Genomic DNA, 27,114 nt, shown 5'->3' with positions numbered 1-27,114 from the left:
GAATTTATTCTAGATGGAGTGCATAGGGCCCCAATATTTTTGGACCCGGTCCCTCCTGTGTGCTTCCGCTGTCAGCACTTGCTGAAATTATTAAGGAAAACACCCACAAAGAATTTATGAAACGGTGAGATGATGCAAATACCTGTCAATTTGCTAAGAAGTTAGAATACCCTAGCAAGGATACAACCAAAAAATATCTGGCCATGTCTGGATCAAATCTTCTCCTAGTGACAGGTATTCAAATCGGACACTGCTGGCTAAGGAAGCACCTTCACAATATCAGGAAGTCTCTTTGTAGGGGTTGTGAACAGGAAGACGAGACAGTGTATTACATGTGCTATGTACTGCCTTCTCGCCCACAAGAGAAGCCCTGTTGGGAGAATGTTGGCCTTCTGTGGCCTATATTAGAGCGAACCCCCTGAGCAACGTCAGTACCCTTTTCTCTATAATGGTTGGTTAGCGACTCAGGTGGATTGATCTCCTAATGGGAGGAAGCACAAGGGACCCAATGGGGCCTAAGTGCTGTAGCTTTTTTAAACTACCCTCCGTAAAATTCCAGAATTCCAGAACTTTCTAGTTCTAAACCCAACTTCAATACAAATACTAATATTTACTATACAAGTTTTCGTTATAAAAAAACTGGAATTATATTAAATATCTTATTTAATTAAGTTAAAAAAATCTCAATTCACCTGGCTTTTGGCAATAAATGAAATTAATATTGACATTTTTCAATTTTTGTTTTAAATAAAAATGATGAAATATAAATCTTTTCTTGATGTTAAACATTGAGTAATAGGTTATTTAATAATAATTTATCATAAGGCCGTCTTACGAGCAGTTAATAATAGCAACTGTATTTACCAACTAAAGATATCTTCAACTTAAATTCTACAGCAATGGTGATTGAAACGTTATTTTTTAAATATATTCGTGGTTTTGAAATTGATATAGGGCTTTACTTACACCAATATTGTCAATAGGTTATATGACGAGATGAGTATCAAATTAATTATTCTTTCAGTTTAGTATTATAAATCTCCCCTATTAAATATTTTAAGAATTTTAATTTTATTCACATCTTTTCAAAATTAAGATTATGTTACTATGTATGTTTAAAATTGTGGGTTGTCAATGTGACTTCAAAAAGCACATTTTAAATCATTTACATGTGTCCCAAAACGTTACCATATAAAAAGGTATCCCTTTTCATTGAACAGTTTGAATTTTCTTGTTAATATTGAAGTCATTTAGTCACTTTGGTCAATAAAAACAACTTTTTGACGACTGAAAGAAAATGTTTTTTGTAATTTAATAAAAACGAATATTTACTAAAGAAAAGTTAAAATTGTTCTAATTCAAGGTGTCCGGAAAGGTGTTGTCAAAAATGAAGGGGTGTACAGGGAAGCTTAAAATAGTTGTAGTACTTCATAAAAAAAATTTTCCTGTCGGACGTAGTTGTGGTTATTCGCTTTCAAAGAAAGAAGTTTAAAAAATAAATTCCAATTATAACTTCTATGTAAGTCGATACCATGACAGTAATGAAATTTGGGCAATTAAAGTAACTCATGATAATGTTCATTTCCAAGTTTAAACTGATATTCAATATGCCTGGATTATACAGGAGCAGACAAAATTATCCATTTAAATTTATACATTAAAGTAACTCATGATAATGTTCATTTCCAAGTTTAAACTGATATTCAATATGCCTGGATTATACAGGAGCAGACAAAATTATCCATTTAAATTTATACATCTTTGACAGTGCTGCCAAATTTGACATTTTTCTTTCATAGTTCGATTCCTCTCCAACTTTGTTAAAAAAAGGTATACCGTACATCAGTCGACATCTTGTACCCTTATTGTACCAAAAATGTAATACTAACATTTTTGTAAAAATCTTAGTTTCTATAGAATTAAAAGAAAAAAAGAGAACTGTTAAGTAAGATGTTCAATATGTGCACCTTGAACTTCAATGCATTTTCTGAAATCCCTGTGGTGAGAAGCGAATTTGTAACAGCCTGTATATCGAATACCTTTTTTTAAATAATATTACTTTTAATTTCTTCTGAGCTATGTCGTCGTGATTCATTTTTTGTAATTTTTTAATGGTAAACACTATTTTTCCCCCAGAATTCGATACAAATCGTTTTTCCAAGTTCAATAATACTCCATATGTAGGGTCTGTCATCTATCTATTTAGAAATTGCTAAACGATTTTCCTCAAACACCTTTTTTGTGATAAAGTAGGAATCCCAGTGTTAGAAGAATATAATTTTAATTGGAGGTTATGTTATAAAATAAAAACAAAACATTTAGAAACAGTAATGGATGACAATAGTTACAATAAATGATCAAATTGAGCACTAATTGCTGCTTGGAGGTACTCTTATGGTATCATACCGTTTTGAACATTCTAGATATTCTAAATGAATAACTGACACTTATTTTACACTCCATTTTATTGGTGTTTATATCTAATGCATTTCATGACCAGAGAATTAGAAGATGCAAAGCAATAGAATAGTACAATCACCAGACTTAGCACGTCTCAATTTTTTCTTGTGAAAGGCGGAGCTAATAACAAATACCTTTTGGATAACGTAAAAGATTTAAAAAATACGATCAAAACTCAGATAAGGCAGATTTCATTAGGAGTGATTAAAAATATACAAAATTAATTTGTTACTGTTTGCGGCACTTTATGCATTCACATTTCTAAATGTTATTTACAATGCTACTTCAGCAATTGAAATTAAGTTTTCTGGGGAAAATCACTTAATTTTTTAACGGTGAAGAACATATCCCACTTAAAGTACTCCAAAAAGCAAACTCTATCGAATTCTGAAGAAAAATTAGGGTTAGTATCAAAAAAATTATCATAAAGTTAAAACATATAAATACAAAATTTAAAATTTATTGACAAAGATCTTTGGAAAAGATAAAATTGACCTGTTTTGACGTTTTTGTCAAAACTTCGTCTTTGTTCTACACTCAATATTTGACCTATCAAAAATGCCATTTAGCAACTTTTCGAAGTCATCCAATTAATTTTTTCTATAAACATTTCACAAAAGTTACTGTTTTTATTGCAATATTCTACTCATACTACTTTGCAGCCATAATCAGCAGAACTGACTCAGAACGCTATAAGTAGAAAATAATTGATTTTCGGACCCAAGTACTGGTCAGTAACATAAAACCAACAACTTACCATAATTTCAGCCAATTTCACCGAGCCCACATTTTCTCAAAGACAGGGTTATAAGGCCATGTCATTTATGGTGGCCCTGATGAAACTAAATCCAATGAATCCAGACTGGAAATTCAATAAAAATTCTCAATGCAAGTCTATGAGTCCCCGTGGTCTCGGTTGGAACGTATTGGGACTGTTGTATTTGTGTTACCTCTTTATTCAGAACTCTGCAGATTCGGATCGTCAAATCTCCGGGATTCGTGGGAACATTATGGAATTTGATAGTAACCCATCTAAAATACAGTAGAGCTCCTGCCAAGGAGACATCTTGTCAAATCAGCAACTTAACCCTTCTCACAGCAATTAACCGGTAACATGACAGAACTAGAAGACTCGGACTCGAAGGCAGGGAACGTATTAATCTCTCTTCATACATGAGTCTGCTGGGAATGGACGGCGGGCCTCTTTCTCCAATATAGGAAAAACTCTTCCTTCCGCTTAGCGGTGAATTAGGCTTTGAAGATAGCTATAGCAGGGATAGCAGGGGAAGTTTCCCTGCTACGGGGCTTTCGACTAAATTAATATTCAGGGCGCGTGGAGAATTGTTTCAACAAGGCATCTAAGGATTGGCTCACTTCCAAGGTAAGAGACATGTCTTTAGTCCAGGAACTACTCTTCAAGTCCTGTAGAGAGAGGCATTCCCAAATGCTGTAGATGGTGATGTTCCGTAAGATTCGTAGTCATAGCGGCACATCAGAAGTGTCCCATCTCATTTTAGGCATTGGTGAAGCGTCTGTAGAGGATTAACTTCATCGGTTACGCCGGTGTAACCAGGATCTCCTTTTATGGCCATAGTAACAAAAAAGAGCCACGGGGTTAGCGAACCTCCTGGAGCTTCTGCTTCTCAAAAGGCAAAAGACCAGGAGACCCATCAAGTATAGGAGGTGCCTCAAAACAATGTTAATTATGAACAGAGAAGGAAAATATTGTTTTAATTATAAAAATACAATGTTCTGGTCCATTGTGATTATAAAGTACTCTTTATCCACGATCAAAACGAACCGATAAGTTATTTTTTTAAGCGCTGTGACGCTATAACATGTTTTTTTAAATGGCGGCGGCAGTTTCCTCTTCTAGAAGTGTCTCTTAGGTACTGTGAGCAATTATTATTATTACAAGGTTTTATTTTACCTAAATTGTTTCCAAAATTTTACATCAGAAGCTTACGACGTCAATTACACATTTAATTTCGGAACACGTATTTGATTAATGTAAGGTCAAATCTTGATATAATTTGCAATGCACATCGATATTTCTACAGATAAAAGCATATCTCATTATCTCATATACGGATAGTAAAGTGAATTAACATTTTACTATTTTTTTTTGCTTAGGTATACCTAATTGTCGAGAAGGAAGTAATTTGTTATTTAGGTTTAGTATCATCAAGCGAAATGTTTCCAATGTGAAACAGCATATAATGAAATTATGACGTAATTTTTTAATTAATATTACATAATTCATACTTGTCTGAGCAGGTGATCTTTGTTGTTTTTATAGCTTAAGAAATTTGACGAAGAATACGAACTTGATAGAAATAGGCGATTTGTAGAAAAAAGTAATGGCGACCAGGAAAAAATTGACTGTAACTTGTTTATACTAAAATAATGTAAAATGACATGTCGAAGGTATGATATAAAAAGAAATTTCTATTTCTTTTAAAATAATTTAAGTTACAATTCTTAATTTTTTTTTAATCAAAAGTTTCAAGCATCTTGCCTTAATCCTATCAAATGAAAAATATGTTAGTAGTACAGTCATATAAGGTGAAAAAAAAAGAGCAGTCCTGGGAATGGAAGATAAGCTATAAACTTGTATAAACCTTTATTTTTAATTTCATAAGTCAGGTCAAAAGTCTCATAGAATCTCGTGTACGTGAGTCAGAAAAGAAAAGGTCAGAAAACTCGGTTCATTGTGAATATCTAGTTTCCTTTGCTCTGAATGACATTTGGAGTTACTAGAAAAGTTGTAGAACATGAAATTTTCTACAAATGTGGTGTTGAGCAATATTATATACAAATACGTTTTTGAGATAAAGCGCCAAGAGCGGGAAGAGCTTAGTCGATATATACGATGCATATTAATGCTAGGGTATAGTCTAGAACCCAAATGGTGTCGATTTAAATAAACTTCTTTAAACGATAAATGTCGCAAAAAAGTTACAAGGTGTTGAAGTATCTTATTTTATTTCTTATTTTCTCCTTAACTCAGAACCTAGTTAACCGATTTGGGCAAAATTTGCTGTTGCTTAGTTTCTCTTCATGAAGTATGCAGTGATTATGTTCCTATTATGTTAAATCATACAGGGAGTACATTTTACTTTGTGAATATCCTTCTGTAACTCTCTTGTACATTTACAAACTGGTGCAGTTATCATTTCTTCCACCTACAAGTGAAGCAGCTCGACCTTGTCTACTACCAAATCCAAACTTGGTTAGGGAATGATTTAGAACCTCAGGAATGGGGATGGGTATTGCATAATGAAACTCCCTGAACCGACAACAATATTATTACCACCAGCACCAGAAAAACTGTTCAATACGGTATTTTGCAATTGCAAGAAAGGCTGTGGTTGTGTTGTGGATGTAGAAAAGTAGGGTTGTAATACTTCTCAGTTTGAGGCTGGTGTAACGGACAAACATGCCTCAAAGCTTCATCATCATCATTGACGAAGAAAGTGAATATGTACCTGAAATCCTTGAAACTTTAGAGCCGAATACAACCGCCAACGAAGATGATGATAATGAATTGGAAATACAAATTGGGCGACCAGAAGAGGTAGACGATGAGGATCATGACGAATGTTAAGCTGCATGTTTGCTATTAGGGTAAATCTAGGAGAGATGACGCATCAGGTGAGATGACGCACTGCTCGTTCTGGCACAATAAATACAGTTATATTTAAGTAGTGTTAGTGACGGTATTTTGTTAAATTTTTTGAGGTTACATTAAATATATTTACATCATTGAGAGTCGGAAAATATACAGGTACGTTAAGTTATATTTTTATTAAGTTTTCAAGGATTCTGTTGTAGATAATGAGTAGTTAAGTAGTTCTAACCTCAATTTCACACATTTCCTCTTATGAATTTACTTAAAAGTTGCTGCGTCAACTCACCTTATACTGTAAGGTGAGTTGACGCACGTAAGCGTTAGGAGAGTTGGCGCAATAATAGACACATCGTTTAAAATTTTATTTTGTCAGAAATGTTATTAATTTATCGTTTATAGCATACCGACGAAATATAAAAGAAATGGAAACGTTAGAAGAGGAGGAAAGTAATCAGTGCTATCGATAGAGAGGAGATGGGTATTCCTGAGGCAGGTCGCGAATTCGGTAGACCCGAGTGCACTTTGCCACGCCGCAGAAAATGTGAAGACCTCAAACTAAACCGTTTGAACCTTCAAGTACACTAGGAGCCCACAATAGGATAAATTAGTAAAGCAAAAGTTGAAAACTCATGGATTTGTACCTACGAGATCCTTTATGCGCTTTATCGTTGAGTTAGCAGAAAAACTAGAATTACCATACAATTTAAACAGAAAATCTCGCAAGGCTATGTATGCATGGTTAGATTTTTTTTTTAAAGATAAATATAGAACAATAAGAAAACAATTACGTCTTCGTTCAGAGTATATGCTTCTTTGTCTAAATACAATAATGAGTATTTATATTTATTATTATTAACAAATTTCAAAATAAACCAAAAGTAAATTATATGAAGTTTTAATACGAATTTATGAAAAATATTAAAATGTGTGATCGTTTAACATATTGCGTTATCTCTCCTCGATACTTAAGGTGAGATGACGCAGTCATAAGAAAAAAAAAATTTAGTTTTTACCAAAATTTCCGACATTTTGTCATATTTGAAGTCATATATTAGACTTATTAAGCTCTTTTAACGCAGTCTGAAGTTTTGCTCTTTATTTTCAATTTCACATATGTTTTATAATTATTTTAAAAATTGTGCGTCATCTCTCCTAGATTTACCCTAACAGTAAAAATAATAGGAACAAATCTGTCACACATGTAAACTTGAATTAAATAAAAACATTATTAAAATGTATTTAAACTATATTTCATTTTAATATCTTATTATTAATATAAAATAACTAAATATAATTAAATGGGCATTTTATTTATGAATAAAATTTATAAGTATATTTGTTAGTAAATAATTAAGGTTTGTTAATAATTACGAGTATAATATTTTTAGTGAATAAATTACCATTAAAAGTTGTACTATGTACTGGAATTCTACAGATTACTTAGCGTGCATAACCTAGTCAAGTTCGGTTAATTTGCGATTATCTAATTACTGCCTGGACCGATATTAACTTCTGACATATCGTTTAAAGTAAATAATTTAATTTGATGTTATTTTCGGTACAAGTACAGAGCGAGCTGTATTTGGATCACAACTGCCAAATTCTACCACTGTTTCATCTTACGTATTGTCCAAAAATTGAGAACTGTATCTGTAGTACAATATTTTAATAGTGTGATAATCCAGAATGTATTGTTGATAACTTATTAAATGTCATTATATTAAATTATATTATCCAAAATTAATAAATCTATTTGACAGCAAGTTATAAAACTATATCGTATAATATTAATAAAAATTAACTTTTTCATGTTGTCAATACTTAAACATTGTAGTTATAAGAAATTATACAGGGTGTTAAAAAAACGTGTAAAATATTTAAGGAGGTAATAGTATGAACCAAAATAAGCAGAAAAGTCTTAATAAACATGGGTCCGCAAAGTAACGGTTGCTGAGATATGGAATGTTTTATGTTTTTTTAGCCCCTTTTTTTATTTTGCAAAAACGTTGTGTATTTTCTTATAATAGTTGGTTGATGTTTAGTGAAATAAACAGTACGTATTTGACAGTTGTTCTCAGTGCACAAGTTTTCTTTCGCTATGGCTGATTATTTTAACGCAGAATTAACAGACATGCATTTCATGTATGGTCGTGCTAATGGGAACGCCACCGAAGCGCGACGTCTTTATGTTGACGCTTATCCAAATCGCCAGATTCCTTCACAACGCATGTTTGGAAGAATTCACCAAAGATTGCGTGATACCGGTTCCTTGAGCAAACAGTGCCATTTATCCGGAAGACCAAGGTCGGTATCCACTCCTAGAGCAGAAGAAGAAATTCTAGCACTGGTAGAGCAGAATCCAGGTACGAGTGTGCGGAGAATATCAGCCGAGGTAGGAATTAGTGGTCCTCTTGTTTGGAGAATCCTTCACGAGCAACTGCTTTATCCATACCATGTGCAACGAGTACAGGCCTTAAATCCAATAAATGATCATCAAGCACGTTTGGTTTTTTGCCGCTGGTTTCTACGTCATGATGCTGAAGACCCTCGTTTTCTTGCAAACATTCTTTTTACTGATGAGGCCGGGTTCACAAGAAATGGAGTGTTTAATTTTCACAATACGCATATTTGGGCCGACGAAAATCCTCATGCTCTAATAGAATCTGGACATCAGGCACGTTTTTCATTAAACATTTGGATGGGTATTGTAGGTGACAGGTTTCTAGGTCCTGTTGTTTTACCAAACCGATTAACAGGCGCTGCTTACCTCAACTTTCTGCAGAACACACTGTATGAGTTTTTGGAAGACATTCCTTTGAATCAGAGGCAACAAATGTGGTTCCAGCATGATGGTGCTCCAGCTCATTTTTCCATGGCCGTTAGAGAGCATTTACACCAAACTTTTCCACATAGATGGGTAGGAAGGGCCGGACCTGTTTTATGGCCTCCAAGATCGCCTGATCTGAACCCTCTAGATTTCTTTGTTTGGGGATATTTGGAGACATTAGTGTATGGTACTCCTGTAAATAGCCTGGAAGAGCTGCAGCTACGGATTAATCAAAAGTGTAAAGAAATCCAAACCAAGGAGGGTGTTTTCGAAAGAGTTCGAATATCATTGAGACGAAGATGTCGTGCCTGCTTGGAAATGGACGGAGGGCACTTTGAACATCTTCTGCAACTTTGTTTTTTGTTTGTTAAAAGCTTGCTTTGCGGGTTTATTCATAATAAGATAAAATGTTTGAAAAACGAATAGTGGTCCATATCTCCGCAACCGTTACTTTGCGGACCCATGTTTATTAAGACTTTTCTGCTTATTTTGGTTCACACTATTACCCCCTGAAATATTTTACACTATTTTTTAACACCCTGTATAAGCATTTGGCAAAATTTTATTTAATGCATTGAGTTGCAAACATTATAAATTTTCCAAGTGCTGAGTTTTTTTTAGAATCAAACCAAAAACTGTTTAGGTTTTGAAATTTTAGAAAAAGGGCCTCCGTAGAGCTTTCAGTCCTGGGCCTCGCGATAGGTTAATCAGGCCCTGGTTTTATTTGATAAAGCAGCATCACGAGCCTTTCCTCGATGGTCACCCTTCTAGTGTACAACATATGACTAAATAAATAAATATTTAATTACTCATATGGAGTACAGTTACTGCTTGACTTCTCACACCAGTGGACGAATGCCAAGTCGCAAGGCTGCACTCGCCCCTACGCAGATATTTGTGTCATCAGGATGAAACAAGTCATAGAAACTTAACTCCATAGATAAATCGTTAAACTGTTCGTAATATTCGCGGAAATATATTTTTATTTGATTCTAAGAACTGCACTTTAATCGAGTAAAATGTTCCGAGCAATTGCTCATATACCTCAGGAGAATGAATGAAGTGTACAGAGTCTCAGAGATTGATTAAGTATGATGCAATTCTAGTTAAAAATTGTAATTCTTAGGAGTAATTACCATTTAAATATGTTTTCTCTTTAAAAAATTATTGTGTATTATGCAAAATCAATTATGTCGGTATTTAATCAAACAAAATAGGTTTCGAAACTCACTGTTTCGAAACAAATTGAAAAAATTTATTTCTGCAAGAAATTTTAAAATACTTATACATATATAAGTTCATTACTGTTAAGTTGCACGATCATAAAAATAATGATTATAACTATTCTTTTATATTTGACGGTTTAATTTAAGTAATTAGTTGTGTTGTTCCTTTGTTTAATTTACTAAATAGGCTTTCTTTCTTTATATTGACTTGAGAATATATATAATAATAATAAATAAACGATGCTGAAGGAAACGTTAGACGACCCATATTTCCACCCTTGATGTGATGAAATTAAGGCATATATGGCATATAAGTTTTTGAAGTTTTTCTAATATTTATCACATTTCCAGAGCTGCTTTTCATACAATATTTAAGATTACGTTCGCGCTTAGATTTTACATACTCAAACTGGCTTTTTAAACACGATTCATGCTATATGTAAATATGGAAATTACACGCGTTTTACGTTTTAGATGTACGGTCAACTTAAATACTTTGTTCACATCACGATCTTACCGAAAATCATTAAAAAAAAAATTGTTAATATATTATGTATGTATACTATGTAATTTATTTATTAAGACACTAATATAGATATCTGTAATAATAAAACCATCCTTCCGGTCCTTGTAATTCAACCTTGTCTTATTTATAAGTTTATCTAAGTTAATTAGATACTAATAGACCGAGAATAGCCATAATAGATTGTTACAGAAATGATGGACTATGAGCCCATAGTGTCTAGTGTAAATACAAATCTATTAATTGGTGATTGATAACTTTACCTTAACAATTTACAGTTTAACCACATATATTTTGTATGGAAAAAATTTGCTATTTAATCTAAATATACAATTTAATAATTCAAAGTTCATCAATCATAAACCAAAAACTAAGGGTGTCCCATAACCTGGATTTGAATTGTGCGCCACATGTTATAGTAAACACGTTACGGTTAGACAAAATGGAGCACTAAACAATGAATGTGCGAGTGAAGGTGAAAATTTATTACAAGTACGGAGAGTGTGTACCTGAGACTGTGCGTAAATCGCGTAGAATTTTCGGTAGAAGGAACACTCTGAATGGAACAACTGTGCAACAATTAGTTGTCAATTTTGAACAGGTTCGGTTGCAGACAATAAAAAACAGGCCAGCCTCGTACTGGCCGTTCAGCCGAAATTATGATGAGTGATAATGTGGCGGAAATTCCCTGTAATCTCAGTGCGCCGTCGGCCACTGCAATTAAACGTTTCAGAAAGCACAATGCAGCGGATTTTGACAAAAGATCTGCATCCATTCAAGATTTAGCTAACCCAGGAATTGAAACCAGATGACCATTTAATGCGTCGGACATTCTTTGATTGGATGTTGGAGAATTAACAAGTGGACCTTGATTTTGCTAAGAAAATCTTGTTTAGCGACGAGGCGCATTTCCATCTTAGTGGGTATGTGAACAAGTAAAACTGTCAAATTTGGGGCAAAAGCAATCCACTAATCATTCAAGAACGACCACTGTATACCCAAAAACTGACAGTGTGGTGTGGATTTTACGCTGGTGGGGTAATAGGTCCGTTATTTTTTTAAAATGAGGCTGGAAACGCAGTGACTGTCAATGGAGAACAATATCGAGAAATCCTATTGAAGTTTCTGTAGCCTCAATTGGATGGCATGGATTTGCATGACATATGGTTCCAACAGTATGGTGCCACCTGTCATACGGTACGTGAAACTATCCACTTGTTACGGAAGAAATTTAACAACTCATTTCACGTAACAGTGAAGTGACTTGGCCACCAAGATCATGAGATCCTTACGCCATGTGACTTTTTCCTGTGGGGATTCTTCCAAAGTTTATTCTGCTTAAATGAATACTATTTCTAAATTAAATTCGAAGAGTTATCAAAAAAATCCTTTTTCATATTTAAGGGCTATGTGTACCTATGTGTACATGTAAAAAATTTTAATTAATAAAATCATTTTCTCATATTAAACATGAAATTTTTTGGAATACCATTTAGTATTCAGTTCTTTAAGTAATACATACATTTGCCATTTGTATTTGCAACTTTCTGTCGAATTTGACAAAAAATTTTAATAATTACCAATAGTCATATCCACATAAGAAGGTAAGTATAATCGTGTGTCAAAAAAATAGCAAAAAAGTAAATAAGTTCTAAAAAATTATTATTAAATATTTAGAGCAAAACAATACGGAGCGTGTCTTCAGATAGGTAAGACGACTCTTGTAAGAGACAAAATATTCAGACATTCTTGTTGTGAAACAAAATGTCGGTAATTTAATTCAGCAAAATCTAGTAATCTGGAAATTTAGAAAAATCTTATTTTGTTCACCAATAAAGTGTAATTTCTGTAGAAATATCACAATATAATATATGGTATGGACTTACCCTTAGTCAGCAATATTTTAAACTAATACTATTGTTTTATACAGTGTGTCCCGTTTTTTCAGGTAAACACCTCACCTCAAATTTGGTATACATATGGGTATTTTGATGGGTGTTGAATAACATGGGAATATTATCTTTTTGATAAAATATGTCTAGTACCACTTTCTGGAAAAACAGCCTTTATAAAAAATCGTAGTACGCCAGGCTTTGGTCACATCAATAAAATTATTAATAGAATATAACCTCCCTTCAGGGTACTATTTGTAAAAAAATTGGCTTGCGGAAAGTCCACAGCCTTCTCACATTTCCAGAGGTATTAACCCGAAAAATGGGACACACTGTACATAAGCGATTCATTGATTAGAAACAAAAGATACACCCTTTGCCATTAAAAATTCTAAAGGTAAATGTGACTTCTGTTTGAAGAATCGAAGCTGCATTGTGCAAGTAGGTATTAAATAATATAACTAGAAATGGTAATTTTCGTCTAAACACAAATAGAGTTGGACCATTCTGTATTTTATATGTAAAAACTTTTACGTTAGTATTATATAAAATGTTTTATCTAAAGAGCAGATCTAGATTGAACTAAATTAAATAAATTAGGACTTCGGTTTAGTGGAAAAACTGAAAAGAAAGATTATTAAATCGCAAAAGTTCTTAAAAAGTGTTTAAGATTTAATTTTAGTACCACAAAGTAAAACATATACACCAATAAAAAAACTAAATGAATCAGCTTCTTAAAATTTTTTGAAATAACTTGCAATTTACCTTCAAAAATAGTTTGGTTTATATAATTATGGCCATATAACTTCGTAGAGGTTTTTTTTCTGGAGAATGCCTAATATACCGCTTATATTGTTGAATTTCATGTTTGCATACTCAGTTAAAATTGTATGTTAGTTAGATAAGTCTTACATCATTGATAGAAGTACTATGGAAAAAAATAGTAGGTAAATAATTTTATTGTTACATAATAAAATATTGCTAATTCTCTTAATTTCGAATGAGGTGCTAAATAATGATTAATATAATTTGCATTTAAAAAAAATGTATTATGTTCTTATCTAATTCTATTGTATAATTTATAAAGAAACGTAAGACATTAAATGTCAATTTCAAATGATATTAGAAAAATTACTCAGGCGTTGTCGAAAACATTTAGTTTTAAATTTGGTTTTTGTTTTACCCGAGCCCCCTCCTACTTGGGACGTCCACAACAACCTTTTCTAAGCACTTTTCACGTTGTTCATTACAATGCATAATGATATGATATCAAAATTCATAATGGTACATGTACCCATATTAGGTATTCAAGAATTTTATTTTAATTTTATTAAGGTAATGTATGAAATGCTTAATTCCGTTTTTCTCGGAAATGGAGCATTTTATCGAAAGAAATAAAGAGTACCTTTTTTGTAGAGGTAGTGAAAGTCTATCATATGTTGGCATGTGAATTTGAAATTTTCTACAAGCAAAAGAATAGGGGCAAATTTTTGTCGACGACCCCCCCCCCCAATTGAGACGCCACTGACTAAAATTGTTGAAAAATTGTATGATGATTTATTTCGACTTTTAATGCACGTTCATCGTGCCAAAATTCATAAGTTTCCTTTAACCTGCATTGGAAATATTAAAAAATAATACTAATTTTTGTGGCCCCATTTGTGGGGGTGTACCTTCGATAAGTTAAAGTTAAAAAAATTATTTAAAAGAACTAAAACTATCTAAATACATTTTCAATATTTGCCCATACCATCTCCACACACTTTCTGAGACTACGAATCTTATTTGTTTGTACACGAAAAAGGGTAATAGGTCCATAAGTTTTTGAGGAACGTCTCAATAGACATCGATATTTATTTTATTTCGTTAAATGTGTAAATTGTTTTAATACTGTCACTATAGCTATAATAGTTTTTTAAAGTTAGTGAATGTATGAAAATTTTAACAATGCTTTTATATTTCTCGTTTTTGTAATACCTACAATAGCTTTTATAACTTATTATTCTAATGCATATATTAATTATATTTTATAGACGTCTTGAGAAAGGAAATAAACATTTCCGAAAGTTTGACATCACAGAGTGTTCTTATTGGACTAGCCCTTAGCACTGTTGACTGCAATAATAAGTACATCACTGTTGGTCGTGGCAAGATAAAAAAAAACCGTTTTGAAACTTGAAGTCTCTAGTTTCAAGTTGTTTTGACAAAAAATGTTTGAGCTGTGATTATGGAGGAATCAAAAAAAATTCATTTTTTCTTAACTGTCTACATTCCCAATCAATGTAGAGGTCAGTTAGTTTTTTTAATCAGCTTCAATTTGCTTTTTGAAAAGTACGACTATTGGTTACCGAGACATTGTTAGTTGAATGAAAAAATACAATTTTATCTTTAATCGTCGATATAACAGCAAATTATTGCCAGAGCAGTTCTGAAAACTTGAATAAATTCTCTAGAAGGACCTATCATGGATTTCGAAATTCGAAAATTTTTTTTGATCCTTAAAAAAACTGCATAAAATTACTTTTTACGTTTTTTTTCGAAAATCTACTGCTCATTTACAAATATTGATGAAAAGACTAGTGTTGAGAGAAATTTTTACAGCTCAGTGTATGTGCTCTCAATGGCCCTGTAAATTGACAAGTTGATATATCCAACCGTTTTTCTGTTTCAAACCCTCAAAATTTTGGAAAGAATTAAAGAAACAATTTTAGATAGACATCGTTTAAATTTAAGAAAAAAATCCTAAAATAAATTTTTTTTTTTTTTAGAAGTTTCTGGAAATTTGAGAAATCATTTTCGTCGTTTTTATCACAATTCGGCATTTGCACACCATAATTATACTAATTTTTATTTCATTACATTAAATGCAAATTTGTTACCCCAAGCTGAATTTTGTCCTCGATTCACATTGATTTTCTCTTATTTTTAACTAGGTACCTATTTTTTTTTTTTTGGTAAAAAAATTTAATCAAAAGTTTTGTAAACTTTAATTTTTGTCAGAAATGATAAGAAATTGTGTCCAGCAAAAAGAAAAAAAAATACAAAAAATTTTGGAATAATTTTTCTTAAATTTAAACGATATTTAATGTAAACTTGTGGAAAAAAACGAGAATTTTTTTTAATTTTGATAATCATTACATAATGTTTAGGAGAAATAAAAACGAGTTGCCTTTAATTCTTCCCAAAACTTTGATTAAGTATGTCAAACAGAAAAACGGTTGGATGGATTGATTTTTCAATTTACAGGGTTATAGTGGGTACATTAAGCTATAAAAATTTCTGTCAAGTTTAGTCTTTTCATCGATATTTGTAAATTTGCGGCAGATTTTATAAAAAACCGTAAAAAGTAATTTTTTCGCACTTTTTCAAATTAATGTCAAGGGTAAAAAATTTTTTGCTGCATCTATTCCCAAATTTTTTCGGATAAGTTGTGAATCACCCTGTATAATTTAATGATGTAGAGGGCTTCGATGGGTTATTCAATTGTTAAAAAAGTTATTTACAAATCAGCAACGAATCGTAGATAAAAATCAATTCTTTTGCTCAGGTATTCATCTAAATTTAATTCATCTCTCGTATAAATAACTTGTACCCATTTTTATGATATTTTTCGGATTCTTTATCTTGATATACAACGACATTAAATCATTTTATTTCACACTTGACGTTCTATAGACCTCTTCTCTCGTTTAGATCGTAGAGCCAGAGAAAAAAAGTAAGTTAAACGAAATGTACAAAAAAGTTCAGAAGACGAATATACATACAATGTGATGTGTTTTTGTATTTTGTATTTGTCGTGCTTTATTTCAGTGTGAGATTTTTTGGTTTGGCAAAACTATTTCATAAAAATAACCCTTGACTGATCCTTTTGGTGTAAGGGTTTATTTCACCAATTTTTTAATACACAGGTGGCAAAATACTCAAAAAAATAAAGACAAATAAAAACTATGCCATAAATAAATATCTTTCAGGGAAAGTCGTTGCTTTCCTTTTATTTTTTAGATTTGGTGGTCCTGAAATTTGTCACAACTTCGCTGTTACACTCTGTATACGTGGAATAAAATATTTCAACAATACATTCATTTTAAATTAAAACTATTTTCTGTTAGTATGAAATTTTCTCGAGAATTCAATTAAATTTGTAAAGAATATAAAATTAAATATTAAAGGAATTCAAACAAATTAGAATTGTTGGAGTGATTTTCAGAAATTTAGAAATCAACAAATTTCTGTACAGGATTTATGAAAGTAACACAAATATAAATCTTTAATCAAGGATAGAACCATATAGGAAAAATTCTTCTTAATTCATTGTCAGTTAAAAGCAAACACGTAAGTAACTGATATAACTAATTATTATCAACATGACTGGATTCAAATTTCGCACCATTAAAGTTAAAATAATTTATTTAAAGGTAAACATTTGTACATGGCACAAGTCATTGAATATATACAGCACATTTTATAAGAATGTATATATTTGGCAGTGGAGAAGTGCAATCCGGGGACTAGAATTTACAACCTTTTTGCTGGTTCGTTTTGCTCAGGATGGGCTGCGTTGTATTCCAGGGACCGGAGGATGGCAACTGGGATTGGAGGAGGAGTATTATCGTCTACTGGAGCAACTGGTAGATGGGCACCTTGTGGTTGGAAACCCTCTTCGTTGGCAAGATAAGACAGCTGAATAACGGTTCCGTCTGGTGCGGTATACTGGAAATTTCCTTGAACCTCTTCAGCTTCAGCATCTTTGTTGCCAGCATTTTTTAACGTGCCTTGTTCGTTGGCAGAAATTCCGTTTCCCGTTTCGTAAGACGATCTGTAGGACCCGTCAAAATTAACTTCAGCATCTTGCCTGACGATGGGGATGGGTTCGTTGCCGCTAAGTTGGGCAGCGGAGGCAGCGGCCAAAACGCCAAAAAGAACAACCTGCACATTTAGATAATTTGTAGTCATTTTAAGGTTTTAAAATTTATAAACTCATTGAGAAAATATATTACAGAGAAAATAAAATAAAAATGTACTTCGTAGTCTAATATATTTATAATAAATTTACTTTTCTGTAGCTTTACTTTTCAAAATCCACTTTTAACGGAGATTTAAAGCATTATCACAATAATAAGATACTACGGTAATTACCAAATTCTATTTTAAAGTCAACATTAGTGTGATTATGAAATTCACTCTTAATATATTTTAATAAAAAATAAAAACTTAAAAATGATTCATAATAATTTGATCTTTTATAATTAATTAATAAATGAAACAATGAATTAAATATTTTAACAGTAATTATATACATGTGTTTCAAACATATAATTATATACTACTTACTGCAAATTTCATGATGTTAAATCACGGAATAGTGGAGACGATGTGACTTTGACATTCTCTGTGGCGATATTTATACTGTCTTCAGTTCATTAAAGCTTTATGTGAGGTGGTAATATTGCAACATCGACAGAGGTACGAAGAGGATGATTAAAAAATATATCTGACCATCTTCAAGGATTTTTATTAACTCTCTATAAAAAAGATATTTATATTAAACAAGTACGTTAATAATAAATGTCAGTATCTTTACTTTTACTGAACTGTTTAAGGTTGGGTTTGCTGTAGATGTCAAGGATTAGATGGTAAGATTTATTTAACAAAAGCATATTTCTTATTATCTGAAGGGTTGTAACAATTTAAAACAAACATTTAAAAGTATGTTATTGCTTATAAATTGTTTATGCAATAAAAATTTCCATATCAATTACGGCGAATTATGTTGATTTATACTATTCATACACTGTTATAAACGATACATATTATTTAGTTATGAAATTTCCTTTTACCTTATTAATTAACATATAAGCGTATTAAACCTTATTAAAATATATATTCGTTAATTCAAGTGATGTATTTTAAAAATTAAAATTGCATTTTTCTCATGGAATATATTTCGTGAGAATATTAACTTTTTTTTTAATGATTTCTAAATTTACTCCTTTTTCAGGTGTATTTTAACAACGGTCAATTTACATTAGAAAACAAGGACCATTTCAATTTTTTCTTAATAAATTTCAGTTAAAAACGTATTATTTACACAAGATAATCCTAAATTGAATCTCGTTATTTTCAGAAAGTGTAAAAAAACGAGAACGACGATCGCATATTTCGAATAAATTCCACAAAAACAGTAATTCAGTTGTTGTATTACCTCTTACAAAAATTATATTAAAAATTTAATTACAAGATTAAAAGATAAAAATAGTAGGTCAATCTATACCTAGGTATATTTTTTTGAAGTTACAGTTCTAAGGAATTATGAAGAACTTCTTAATAGTAAAACTTATATTCCAAGTTGTGGTGGTCCTATTAAATGATCACCTAGATCATCCGACCTTAATCCTCTAAGTTTTTATTTGTGGGGATCTACAGAGAATTCATAAATAATTGACCAGTAATTTTGTTTGGGACAGTAATTGTATTTCCTTCACGCTGGCAAATAAAATTCGGTAAAATTAAAACAATAAGATCAAAATTACATTAAAACACAATATGCTGTTTCATCGGCTGTGATTGGTGTATTTTTTTACGAGATTCTATTCAACCAATCAGCGATAGTATTATTTCCAGCGTAGAAGTAACGGTTTGTCATTGTTCATTGGACATGAATCATATTGATGACGCTAAAATTTTCGTTACCAGAATCAATGGTTGGGTTGTCTAAGCTCGGCGGCGGCGGTCACGTAGCTTGTAAACATTTATGAAGGCCCTGTATAAAGGATTCATTGTACAGGGTGGTTGATTTTCCATAGTTTTATAGGGTATAGCCAAAACATCAACTACAGAAAGGGTATAGGTATGGAGTATGGAGATGTAGATGTAGTTACTGAAGTAAGTTAAAACAAAGATTATAATAAATGTTCAAAATTACGTCCTTCATCATTACTACACGATGTTAGTTTTCTCGTTAGGCTCTAATAAAATGTCACGATCTAAAGCCGCCGTAGCTGCATAAATTTTTTATACAAATCGGCCATGTCTTCTATAGGGTTTTGATATAGTGTTTTTTAAACGACTCATAGGAAAAAATACAATGGAGTCAAATCTGGTGAACGAAACGGCCACCTTATAATTCCGTTAGTACGTCACCACCTTCGCGGCAACCTCTGATTTAAGTATTCTTGCACATGTACTGTAGGGGGCGCTCCAACCTGTTGGAACCATAAATCATTTACCCTATGGTGAGGGGCAATATTATCCAATAAATTTTGGAGTTCGCTGTAGATATTTTGTAGATTCTTCAGATTTTTGGGGTCAAAATAAGACGATTTATCTAAATTTACCTTTATCTAAAATTGTTCTATTAACCGCTTGAGAGCATCAATGCTAGCAAAATATTTAAATTTTCTTTACGTAAATCTAATTTAAATGAGGAATTTAATATACTTATATTTATGTATAAGAAAGTATACTCTTATTTCGTTGCAGGTGAATTTATAACTTCAGTTCTTATTTTGTTATAAACACAATTCATTTCTCAATTCTTTTTCTCTCTTTAATTTTATTTCTAACGGTTTTCGTATAATTAATATTTTATTAGTTATAGTCAACGCAGAAAAAACAATAAAAACAAAATAATGCTTTGTGCAGCTCACACACTTTATTTTCGAAAAATCTGTCATGAAAATGATTAAAAATGGTAACACAATCATGCTTCATGAAAAAAAAGGATGACATATTTTTGAATTCCGCAAAACATTATTTCGTTTTTATTATCAAATAAATAAACTTGTTTATAATAAATCAATTATTTTATATCCAAAATGTGGTGGCCATGATTAAGAAAATAATTAATTACTCAAAAATCGATTGACACAAAAAATAAAAGTTAAAATAAACTTATTCTCTTTGATAAGATATGAACCATAAAAATATAATGAATAGGTGTATTTAGCAGTGGAACAAGTACCCATTTCTGTAAAAATAAATACCTCGTTTATCATCTCTGCAAAGGTATTAGCATTCAAAATTTCATTATGTTATACAGATAAAGGAACTTTGGATAATGATAAGTTAGTTAAATCATCTTATTTGTCCGAAGAACCTGTGGTAGTCGCCTTATAAGCATGGAATGCTAGAAGACCCTGTATAACTGATGAAAATTTTATTTTCATTTTAAAATAAGTACTATATAAATATAAAATAGATTTAGGTTCCCCAATAATTTGATTTCTTAAGTAAATGCAGAATGATAAATTTAGTACATCAATATATATTATATGATAGTCACGACTTATACCTATATTTACATATTTAAAAAATATGTATATTTGATGCAAAGTAACGTGTTCAGTAAAATTTTAATGTACTTTGTTACTTCCTTAATTGAAATATAAAAAAAACAACTAACTTACATTAATTGGTCGAAACATAAAAAATGTGTATCTTATTTGACATTCAAAGGCCTTTTATTGTGGAGATTCAAATGTTTGGACCATCACAAGATACTCATCTAAGCACAGACTGACCGAACTGACCTAATACAATTATATTAACGGTAATCTGAATCTGGCATTCAATGTAAGTTTATAGAAAATAACATTTTCATTTAAAACGTGTTTAAGGAGCGTTCTACATTAACAGCCCGCAGCTATCATGTTCTGTTCATTTCCCATGAATAAAGGTCTCGTACTGGGTGTATATATACAGTCAGAGAATTGCAAAGGAATTTTAACTACAAAATTATTTATACTCCTAGAATTATCATATTTATATAATGTTTTTATTGGTCTTATCATTTACGATATTAGATTCTTGTATTATTGATAAAGTGATAGATTTGCTAGCTACACCAGGTGACGCAAATGGGTTACATCGGGTTTATAGTGTTGTTAACCCTTTGGGTCCTACTTTTTAGCTGTGCTTGGTAAATCAGCTGTAAGAGTTTGATTACCAAATCTTATTTCTAAGGGCCAAATTCTGAGACTTCCCTAAATTTATACTAATCTTTCACTCACATCAAACTTATGCTTCTCTCAACTTAGGGTGCCCTCATCTCATTCTCAGATTTAATATTCAGAAATATGTAGAAATAAGTAAATAACTTGAGTGTGCATCAAACTACAAATTACTAGATAAGGGATACAGTTGGCTGCTCAAATATTTCCAAATACCTATATATCATCAGTGGAAACCTAATGTCACAGCATTTTATTTTTTTTATTTTGAATTTGAATAACTGACGTTTAAAATATACAGGGTGATTCAGGTTTAATTTGGATAACTTCAGGAATCGATAGAACAGGGACTTTTTTCTTGAATTATAGGGAATAGAAGCAATGAGAGAAAGGAGGCGTGTCTCTACTAAATCTCATTAATCGGTATTCTTGGATGGTGTTCTATTGAGTAATAATAGAAGAATTGTTCCCTATTTCTTCTACTGACATTTTCGGGGGAACAGGCAAGGATCATTAAACCTAACCCTATATTTTTTGACATGTTTCACAAATGACGAATTCCGTAATATGTGATATCTCTAGTTATTGTTTTGTGGTTATATCCTTCGAGAACTATGAGGAAACTTTCGTATAATTTGTGTTTATTTGAAGGATTGTGTACGGATAAAATAATAATAGAATAAAATGGATCTGCCCTCATTTTCTCTCTAGTGGGTATTAACTTTCCAGTGTACATTTGTTTTTTACCCTCAAAATATTCTACTAGAAGTTATTTTTGTTTAGAACTTACTGGATTTAGTTTCGGTTTTTTATTAATTTCCATTTTCTTTCCTTTTTAGACTGCACCTGACACTGCCAAACAAATAACAATAACTTTAAACAAAGTAACACTTATTTCATGACTAGTTCATCACTAGTTCTACCGCCTATTTACTGCTTTCTGATTGGTCGGTACATTTGACAACATTGTTCTTTGTTCTTTACTTTTCATAGCTCAATTCCTTTGTGTCAAGAATACAGTATGAATTTTGTGATAGAACAGTAGTAGAGCGAAATAAGGGAACGTTCCGCAGGGAGCATTCTATTCTTTCACCGTCAAGAATCGTACTCCAGGTTAGAATAATGTTCATTCATGGTATAAACTTATTTCCTAAATCGCATCGTTTCGGAGATAGAGGGCGTTGAAGTAGGAATTTTTTTCCCTTAATTAATTAATTATCCAGGTAAAAATGATCCTCATATAAACCATAAAGTAATAATAATCATATTTAGTTAATTTTCCCTAATATGTACTTCATACAGAGTGACAAGCAATCGATGGTGACGTATGTAACAGAACTAATTTCTAAAAAATAATTATATCGTTCACATACAAAATATCCTTTATTGAATTCCTGGAATTAATTATTTGTAAAATATATTGCTAGAATATTATGAAATCACAAAATTAATAAATTAGGAACATATAAGCACACGTTAAACACCACTTAATATGTCACTAACCTAGCATTGAAGTAGAATTGTTTATGAATACGGTTAGGGTGAGTTTAGTATGAGATAAGTGTGAGTGGAACTTTAGTGAGATCTATGAATTTGGGCATTAATGGTGCACTAGGTCATCACAATTGTTTCTTTCCGTCTAAACTTTTAAGGCTTCAACTCTCAACTTCTCACTGTGAGTTCAGTTATTTACTTGCGCGGCATCCAACTATTTCATGTAGGTTTGTCAAGAAGACTTTTGTTGATGAGGTTGTTCATTCTTGACACTTCCTAGGGCCTTTCGATTTGGCAAAAATAGTAGCTATTAATAGCTAATAGCAGCTTAGAGTTACTCTGAACTGATATAAGTTGCTAATAGCTACTATTTTTGCCAAACCGAAAGCCCCCCCTGTCATAGTCATCCCTCGTTTTAGATTTTTCAAATTCCTTCTTGATATCTTCTACTTCTTTACTTACAATTGTAATATCTGCTTCCACTGCTTGCTCTAGGTTTACTCCCCGCTTTTCCAAATCGTATATCTATGTTTTATAATTCATTTCTGTCTTGATATTATTGTCGATTATCGATTGTCCTGTTTTTACATCAGATTACAATTAGTGCATGCTGCCTGGTGTTGTCATATTAGTTCATCTAATAGACCTAATAAACTACTACTAGGTCTATGGTTCATCTTGTCTGCCTAGATAGCCATCATCATTTCCATAAGCTTATTGACTCTTTCATTTCTGCTACTTTAGATCTTGTAATCATTCATGGCATTCACGGTATTCTAAAACTAATAATCCTCTAAATTCCACTTATAACACCAATTTATATCAAGTCTCCTTTATTTAGCACAATTTAATACACATCAATTTGACAACTCTGTCAGTTCACAATAACTTTATTAGATCTATAATAACAAATAATAACATAACCTTCAAAAACTCGGCTATCTGATACATATTTTTGAATATTCAATTTTTGTCAAACACGCTAATGTCTCAATGGTAATATTCCATTATTTTTAGAATCCTCAGCAATTCACATTACCTATGGGTATGCATATACTCATATTTTTTTCTATTTGTTAGTATACAATTTTTCATTGACCTAGAATAAGCTAATAAAAAATGACACCTGTTGGATTCTCTTATCCAGAGACTTGTCTACTGAATTTCATATTTATTTATGCCATTAATTTGATCATTAAATAAATTCCATAGATGTATCCGAGGGCTATTCGCGACATACTACTAAAAACGTGTTGGTCTAGACAGTAGTAGTTTCTAACCTTGTGCCCGTGGGCGCCTTGGCGCTTGCTAGCGTTGGGTAAATGTAAGTATTTAAATTATTTTCGAGATATTTAATTTACTACTTTATGTGTTGTGATTATTTTAATCTCTATTGCAATATTTAGGAATTACCATTTATTATTAATTTCAGTATCCATCACGAACTGACACAACTTGCACATTATTTGCTTATACTAAAATACCTACTAGGTATTACTAAGATGTTTGATGTAGATATACAGGGTGTCCGCAAATTTCACCCACAACGTTTGACTGCACATTCATTCACGACTATAAATAAATACGATCTACGAAAAAAAGTTAAATACAACATTTTTGTTACAAGCCTTCAAAGTTGTTAAAATAAAACTAATTTAATTAATAACTTCATAACCCTTTTACCGATCGCGTTCAAATTTGGTACATTTAGTTGGACTATTATGGCATATTATTTCTTAAAACTTTAGTCGATATACTGGGTGATAGTTTTCTCCGGTTACTCCTCCCTTTTGGCGGTCAAAATTTTTACAGTGGTTGTAGAATTTTTTTAAAACGGCAGCAACATTGAAAAGGTCGTTTTATTTAAAAAAAATATTGTCTCTTGAGAAAATCGCCTACAGATAGCCATTCTTGAGAAAAATTGCATTATTTGCAAGTCTGTATGTTTCGATTTGCGTAGCGATGTCACGGATTTAAGAGAGAGAGTACAGTAGGCGATGAATAAGATGTTGGCTGTGGCTATCAGGTAATGTCATTACTGTCATGCTTCTTTAGGATTTTCATCTGTCCATACATGCACATTCCTTGTAAAACAAGATTCGTCGGTACAAAACAATTTTAAGCAAATTATTATCATCTGCGAAGCCATTCATCAACCAGAGGCAAAATTGTAAACGTGCGTTGAGATCTCAATTTTCAAGTTTTTGAGTGGGAGTTAAATCAAATAAAAAAAAACATAAAACACACCACAGAAATGAGACAACCCCCAAATCCAAAAGCCAAAGGCTTGTGCGGAAGGGGGCTACACTTGAAGAAACGCGGACAAACACCCATTATCCATCGACATTGCCAGTGCCTACACCGGGGATCGAACCCGGACCAGAGTAGGCAGCCTAGCCGAGAAAAGCTTGCCACCGCACTCTCGACCGACTGCGCTACCGTGGCGATGGCCGAAGAAGTTGTTTTTTTTTTAAAGTTTTGTGAACATTAGTTTTATATACATTTAATTGTCTTGATACACTGCGTACACTACATAGTTTGCAAGTATGGAGTGATGAGAATCCTAAAGAAACACGACAATAATGACTACCTGATAGCCACAGCAATCAATATCTTGTTTTCATCGCCTACTGAACTCAAAGTTCCGTGACACTGCTACGCAAACCGATATGTACATACCTGCAAATAATGCCATATTTGTTTTTAAATAAAACGACCTATTCAATGTTGCTGACCGTTTTAAAAAAATACAACCATTGTAAAAGTTTTGACCACTAAGAGGGAGAGGTAACTGGAGAAAACTATCACCCAGTATATCGATTTGACTAAATATTTAAGAAATAATATGCCATAATAGTCCAAATAGATGTGCCAAATTTTAACTTGATCGGTGAGAATATTGATCACCAAAGGTAAATTGATGTGATATTATATTACTATATATGGATTTTAGCAAAGCATTTGACCAGGTTGATCACTACGTGTTACTTGCTAACCTAGTACCTAGCATTCAAATAATTTTAAAAAAATTAAAGTTTCTTCTGGCGTTCCACAAGGATAGAATTTAGGACCTTTACTGTTACTCTTGTTTGTTAATGATTTACCGAATAGTATATCCTGTAATAATCTCCTTTTTGCAGATGATTTAAATTTTTTTACAAGTATTGAGAATGAGGAAAATTGTATATATTTACAGAATCAAGCCAACTTAATTGGCAAATGGTGTAAAATAAATCGTTCAATGTTAAATATAAACAAATGCTATGGAGTATCATTTTCCAGGAAAAAAACTAATTTATATTTATGATTATACACTTAATGATATTACAATCTCAAGAAGTGATTGCATAAAAGATTTAGGCATCTTCTTTGACTCTAATCTTACCTTTGTTACTCAAATTAATGATGTAGTTAGTAATGCCAATAGGTTTTATATTAAGGAACTGCAAAGATTTTAGAAATGTTAGTGCCTTAAAAATTTTGTATTATACCTTGGTTAGCAGTAAGCTTGAATACGGATCAATTATTTCAGTGTCACATTGATAGTATAGAATCTGTTCAGAGACGGTTTTTAAAATACATTTCTTTTAAGGAACATGTCAGGGGTATTGATAATCAAATATTATTGGACAGATTTGATATTATTTCTCTTGATCGGCGACGGACATGGTTAATTATATCAGTTTTTTATAACTTAATACATAATAACGTAAATTGTAGTACTCCTTAGTAAGATACAGTTTTTAGTACCGCGTGCTGGTTCAAGATATAGCCAAACTTTTTACTGTGATAGACCTATAACTAATATTTTATTTAAAGCACTTATTTATAATTCATGCAATCATTTTAACAAAATCTGTAATTACTGTGATATTAATTTTTCATCACTGAATACAATAAAACACGTTTTTTACAACAACGAGCAACTCTAGAACAGATTTTGTTAAAATAAACTCAGTGGTTTTGTTGTGATTATAAGTGTAACTGTACTCTATTATTATTTTTCATTTGCTATGTATTTCCTGTAATTGGGTTTACCTGTTGGATATAAATGACATTCTTATTATTATTACTATTATTATTTTATTATTATTATTATTATTATAATTTATA

General features: G+C 31.8%; 1 protein-coding gene across 1 annotated transcript; it reads right to left on the bottom strand.

Annotated features, from left to right (window-relative positions):
• Window positions 1–16,948: 16,948 nt before the first annotated feature.
• Window positions 16,949–17,994, bottom strand: LOC108913819 (endocuticle structural glycoprotein SgAbd-2-like). Its single transcript, XM_018719447.1, has 2 exons — window positions 17,891–17,994; window positions 16,949–17,485 (listed from the first exon to the last, which is right to left on the bottom strand). Exons 1-2 carry the CDS (start codon window positions 17,900–17,902, stop codon window positions 17,075–17,077), a joined length of 423 nt encoding a protein of 140 aa, XP_018574963.1. The 5' UTR covers window positions 17,903–17,994; the 3' UTR covers window positions 16,949–17,074.
• Window positions 17,995–27,114: the final 9,120 nt, after the last annotated feature.

This window comes from Anoplophora glabripennis, unplaced genomic scaffold, assembly GCF_000390285.2.
Source record: "Anoplophora glabripennis isolate ALB-LARVAE unplaced genomic scaffold, Agla_2.0 scaffold942, whole genome shotgun sequence".
Taxonomy (NCBI): domain Eukaryota; kingdom Metazoa; phylum Arthropoda; class Insecta; order Coleoptera; family Cerambycidae; genus Anoplophora; species Anoplophora glabripennis.
Note: the sequence above shows the minus strand (reverse complement) of the source record. Positions and strands in the feature narration are given on the sequence as shown.